Genomic DNA, 6,290 nt, shown 5'->3' with positions numbered 1-6,290 from the left:
AGCTCCCTAGCCTTTTTATTTTATTTTTTTGTTGAAAATCTCCCTCGTCTTCTTATCCTACTTGGAAATAAGTTTCTGAGGATGGCAAAGGATGTGCAACTTCACGTGCAGCCAAACGTGTCCCTAATTTGCAAACTAGTCTATTGGAGTATGATCTTACCAACCAGTAACATGAGGCATGGAATCTAAAGACAAATATCATATGCGTCCTTCCCTTTCATGACCTTCCAATTGTTATGAATTCTGGGTGATTTCATGGACATTGCTTCTTCATGGGAAAGATTTTGGTCTACCACAATGTGTTATCACTCTCTTTGGATGTGAGACTAACTTTTACTTACACATATGATATGATCTTGCCCCTAAGGTCAAGATTTGAATCTCCACATTATAAGTTTGCATACGAAGAGATCAGGTTGCCAATTGTGCTATCTGCGATTTCAAAAGAATATTTTAATGCTAATAATCAACCTCACTAATTGCACTCGTGAGACAGACAATGAGGCAAGTTTGCTTAATTAAAGAAATATCTTAATGGTTAGAGGAAAGTAAACAAGTTCTTGCTTGTTTGTGCGTGCGTTTTTCCTCCATTTTTTTTTATTGTTTTCAGCTATATTCACGGTCTTACTGTTCTCACAAGATTCAAAAGCTTTAATCCCGTGCAAGCAACTTTGTATTATAGTTAAATAATGTCACAGTAAATAGTGTGTGTGTGTGTATTACGATGAGAATGAATCAATCCTTAAACTTATCAATAAATATTACTGATTCTTAACCGTCAGACTGTTGACATGAACAGGATTAGTGGACCACTTGTCATTATTACGAATTAATAAATAAGTTATTCTCCCACCTCAGGATATTCAGGATGGATTATTCAATTACAAAGAGAATTTACAAATCTCGACGTTTTCTAATCGAAAATAAGTAATGGTACTCAGCGACGAAAAATAATTGGCTTTAAGGAAAAAAGGAGTAAAACAAACCGGAAAGGAAAGGTTAAACTCTGTTCTAGTCAATCAAATCCCATCAAATGATCAGGAAAATAAAAGGTTTCATCAAATTAAAAATGTAGCAATCATCCATGTGGTCCTCAATGCAGCTTGTGTACCTCTTTCATTCCACAAACTTTGCCCCTCCCTTCTTATTGGTAATTTGGTATCCTTTTCACTTTCAAATTAAGTTAGGTAGCTATGGTAATTCACACATTGTCATTTACAAATGTCAGATCTGCCACCTCTTTATTACATAATATTTTTATAATCACAAGCTTCGATACCAATGGATCATTCCAATATGATTGAGATTTGAAACTTAATATAAGTATTTTACATTTAAGTAAAATATAAAATATAAATTGTAAAAATTATTTCTGAAGTATTAAGTAAAATATAAAATGTATAAATTAAAAAAACATTTTAAAACATACTGAAATTTAATAAATAAGGACGATAAATCTTTCACGTTAACAATATTTTGGCAGCATTTGTATTCCAATTGATTACCACACTACAACATCTCTCTTTTCATTTTTATTCATAAAAAGTACTATAATTTTCCTTCGCAGACAAGCCTCTGCCACTTGTGTGGATAATCGCGTTTTTCCATTTGAAAAGCTAATCTTTTTTTTTGGATACAATAATAGAAATTTAACACGAAACCTAATACAGACCTACTAAAAATTCCTCACCATTAATCCAATATAAGTGGCTAAAAAGCTAATCTAAAGACGTACAAGGTTACTTGCTAATGTAACATATTGCCTCTGCTATTAAGCACAAGTATTGGTCCCTAATTTGCTAATTGTATTTCGCCATTATCGTTAGTGTTGGATTTTGCTTCGAATTGACCAAAAGACCCTTCCATTTCCTCAAGGGTCTTGCCATGTGTTTCGGGGAGCATGGTATAGAAGAAGATCCATCCGCAAGTTGCAATTCCACCAAAGAGGAAAAAGGCCCCACCAATGGTGATCCCTTTAGAGAGGGACAAGAAGGTCATTGAGATAACCCCACTGGTGACCCTATTCACCACAACCCCCATAGCCGCACCCTGAGCGCGTAGCCTCAACGGGAAGATCTCAGAGCTATAAACCCACGTGATGGGACCCGCTCCAACGGAGAACGTTGCCACGTAGGATAACACGGTGGCTATGCTCAATCCAACGGCCCACGTTATCTTCGCGTGCGAATGATCATGATCAATGACGGTGAGGCTCACAGCAAGAGTGAGAAGCGAGAACACCATACCGCCAACACTGGTCAACAATAACGGGCGACGCCCGACCCGATCCAACAAAAAGGTAGCCACTAAGATGAAAATAGTCTTAGCGAATCCAACGGCCACGGTTGCGAGGAGCTGGTCCGTCTCAGATTGAATCCCAGCCTTTGCGAAGATTGTGGGGCTGTATAAAACGACGGCGTCTATACCAGACGCTTGTTGAAAGAAGTGAATCCCAAGAGCAGCTATGAGGATGTGACGAACCGCGGGTGTAGGATAAAGGATAAGTTGTTTCCATACACCGTCACCGTGACTTTGCTTGGTTACTCGAACGACGTCGTCGTTGCAAGCCTCGGGGATCCCAGCCGCGGCTTTGATATCGGCTAACCTCAACTGAGCCTCGTGGTTAGAATCAGAGGTTTTGTTGAGAACTTTTGTAGCATCACCGAGCCTACCCTTCATTACCAACCAACGAGGTGACTCGGGCATTGCCAACACTCCCACCGCTAAGATTACTGAAGGAACGGCTCCGATTCCCAACATCAGCCTCCATCCTAAGTGAAGTGGTAGCTTCGAAAATCCGTAATTCGATATGTATCCTAGTAATATCCCTCCATTGATGAAAACCTGAGAACAAAAAACAAAATTATTGTTTTATTATTAATTTGTTATTTTATTTATTTGTTTTATTTATTGATGTAAAAAGGATTAGGTTAAAGTCGGTGACCTCAGGGAATGAGGTGAGGAAGCCGCGAGAGGAAGCAGGGGAGACTTCGGCGGTGTAGACGGGGGCAATCATGAGGGCATAACCGATGCCAATGCCGGCGATGAATCGTGCGAACATTAGAAATGCATAGTTGGGAGAGAATCCCATGAGGATGGCTCCGGTGAAGAAGATGGCTCCGGCGAGGACAATCGTGTAACGCCGACCAATCCAGTCGGAGGTTCTGCCAGCAAGGCATGAACCTATCAGAGAGTAAAGGTTGATGATGCCTATCAGTATCTCGATTTGCACGTCCGATAATTTCAGGTCCCTTTTTATGTATATCACTGCTCCACTCATCACCCCAATATCTGTAACATATAATTAATAGCTATATACTTATATATATGATATGCATGATCATGTTGATAAATGTTTATTGCAGTGAAACGATGACACCAAGCTCAATAATATTCTCTCAACTTGTCGTTATATATATATATATTCTGAAAAATTCATCAAACATGTTTTGTTGAGAAAGAGCCTTTTGTTTTTGGGAGGGTGAACTTTACAATTTTTTTTGTTTACAATTCTTACCTCAATCTCAACTATGGTATTCCCAGAGCACGCTCCAACACTGTACTTCCACGAGAACACAATTGAGGTCGTAAGAGTTGTAAAAAAAAAAAATTGTAAACATGACCTGTTTCTTTGTTTTCTTTTCAAATTTCAGCATATATTAATAGGGGAGAGTTATATTTGTTTACAAACTCTTACAAACTATTATGTTCTTTTAGGAGAACATTAGGTTACATCATGTTCTTCGAGAGTACATAATGTAATTTGCAACAATTTTGTAAACGGATCATTCTCTATATTAATATGCCGAAACAAAGACAACAACAAAAAAAAAAAAAGAAGAAGAAGAAGAAGGAAGAAACCTATTTTTATATGAATGTTTATATGTAGTTGCACTCACCATAACCAAGCAAAATGGAAGTCATGGAAGCCAATATAGCACAAGCGAAAGCAAATTTGTTTCGTTTGGGCTTCTTTTGAGGATCAAAATCCTCAAGAGATTTCTGAGCTGCTGCATCAGCTGCTTTGCCCTCAGCCATTTTAACAGTTGACAAGAGACTCACAGACACAGACAGAGGCAAATATCAGAAACACACACACACACACTGGCAAGAGAGCTGGCTAGCAAATGATGCAGGATATTGTTCGCCTCAGATGGCGTGCTTATATAGACCACATTGTTGAAGGCATGAAGCCTCTACCCTCTCTTGGAAACGTCATCGTCAATATGGCTTATCTCAAGACTAAAAATTGCACTAATAGCCATTGGAGTTGGCTAAATTTAATTATAGAAGTTTAGTCTCATTTGCAAGTCACGAGATCGCTTGATGATTAATGGACTAGTTGAGTAACTTATATTTACTTTCATTTTTCTGTAAATAAATTACAATAATAAAACCACTGATATTTGTGCCTTTTAAAAATTCATTTTATGTAGAGATGAACTTTTATACAAAATTCATACACAGAAGAGGTTGACTGGTTGACCAATCTCCACATAAGAGTTTTTTTTTTTTTTTTTTTTAATGCACCAAAAATTTCAAATACAAGTTTACATAAAACTAATTCATCAAAATACAAGTATAATAGAAAATTTTTAAATGAGGGTAATATGAATTTTTTTAAATAAAATATTATTTAAAATATGGGTTGGGAGAATTATCTCTCCAACAATCCCAAAACTATATTATTTTGAGGGTTGGAAGAATTAAAGAATGGTATTTTGATAAAATTCATATAATAAAGACATAAACAAATTTTTAAAATATTCTTCATTAACTCTCTCAATTCCAAAAATGACATAATTTTGAGGTTATTGGAGATAATTTTATATTATATGACAGGAGAAATTTTTTTCCTTAAAATATATATAATCTTGATTTGAAAACCAATTTTATTCAATTAATTTTTATTTATTTTTACATAAAAAGTTAGGTGAAATTAGACATATATGGTATTTCACCATGTTCAAGACATACCCCAATTTCTTGAAGGATTTCTTTATGTTTTTTTTTTAATTTATTCAGTTTGTTATTTTTTACTCAATTTTTCTTTTTAAATTTTGGTTAGATTATTTCAGTTTTGAATACCTCTAATAAAGGAGCTCTTCCTATTTCAAAGTTAGAAAAATTACTAACTTCAGCGAGCGAGAGTAAAATTACAAATTAAAAAATCCATTAATTAACCACAACGTGCGAGAATTTATAACGAAATTATATATAAATCACCCATCAATTACAATCTTAAATTAATTTGAGTTTTTCGACTAATAAATTAACGAATTAGTTTATGTAAGAGTTAAACCAATATGAAATTAATTTATAAAAAAAGTACATACAACCACCCTTAAACATTATTATCTCCTAAAAAGTAGAGAATAAAATAAGTCCCATTTGTATCACAGCTGTATATGCGGTGAACTCCCAATTGCATAGTAATGTCACTCACAGTTTTCTTTCTTCTTTCTTTTTTTTCCGCTCAATTTTTTTAATACATGCATGTGGGAGTTCAGTTGGGAAATAATGCCTTAAGATTGGTTTTAGATCCGAGTGGAAATCGCAAATGCAAATTGGCCCTGTGGTGGCTTTCAGTTCAGCCACAAAAATAACAAACAAGTGCTGTCAAAATTGCTTGGCTTAATATAACTAGTGCTCTCAATGGCAATGCAGCTATAACATGGCCGGTTCATTGTCGGTCCAATCCAGCTTAGATAGCTATTGCCTAACTTCTATTTCAACAAAGATGTTTCATTATCTACTCTTCCTTAATTTTGTTTGGTACTTTGTTCCGAAAAAGTTCTACAAGTAGTTCGAAAATCTTATTACGTATCCGGAAATAATAATCCTGATTAAGACAACACTCTATATCTGTTTCTTTCTATCTCTCACACACCAGAATAATAGGAACATGCAATTTGAACGGTCTTCAGCATATGTAGGCTGATATCGATTTTGATTATCGGGGATCACTTTCTCATGATTTAGTTAATTTACATTCTCATATTGTATTATAATATATGCTAGTGTTGATTCGCTAAAGTGAAAGACAACTGAGCCTGAAAAGTACAAGTTGAAGTGGCTATGAGTTCTTTGACTCATCCCAGTCAGTATATATGACTATAAAATTAATCAATACTTTAATTAACGATGAGGACAAGTTAATTTGGTGATCCCGTGATGGAGTATTAATTTGTACTTCATGAGTATATTCACTCATGAAGTGTTTTCTTTTTTCTTTTTTTCAAAGAAAATATTAATCATAAAGAGATTTGAAATGGTCATAGATACACGTT

General features: G+C 35.2%; 1 protein-coding gene across 1 annotated transcript; it reads right to left on the bottom strand.

Moving 5' to 3' along the window:
- Positions 1-1,486: 1,486 nt before the first annotated feature.
- On the bottom strand, positions 1,487-4,115 carry LOC133315125 (polyol transporter 5-like). The gene is made up of 3 exons (XM_061516698.1): positions 3,900-4,115; positions 2,945-3,291; positions 1,487-2,844 (listed from the first exon to the last, which is right to left on the bottom strand). Exons 1-3 carry the CDS (start codon positions 4,036-4,038, stop codon positions 1,792-1,794), a joined length of 1,539 nt encoding a protein of 512 aa, XP_061372682.1. The 5' UTR covers positions 4,039-4,115; the 3' UTR covers positions 1,487-1,791.
- Between the last annotated feature and the right edge of the window lie 2,175 nt (positions 4,116-6,290).

This window comes from Gastrolobium bilobum, unplaced genomic scaffold, assembly GCF_033153095.1.
Source record: "Gastrolobium bilobum isolate Gb01-03AN ecotype WA unplaced genomic scaffold, APGP_CSIRO_Gbil_v1 utg8583, whole genome shotgun sequence".
Classification (NCBI taxonomy): domain Eukaryota; kingdom Viridiplantae; phylum Streptophyta; class Magnoliopsida; order Fabales; family Fabaceae; genus Gastrolobium; species Gastrolobium bilobum.
Note: the sequence above shows the minus strand (reverse complement) of the source record. Positions and strands in the feature narration are given on the sequence as shown.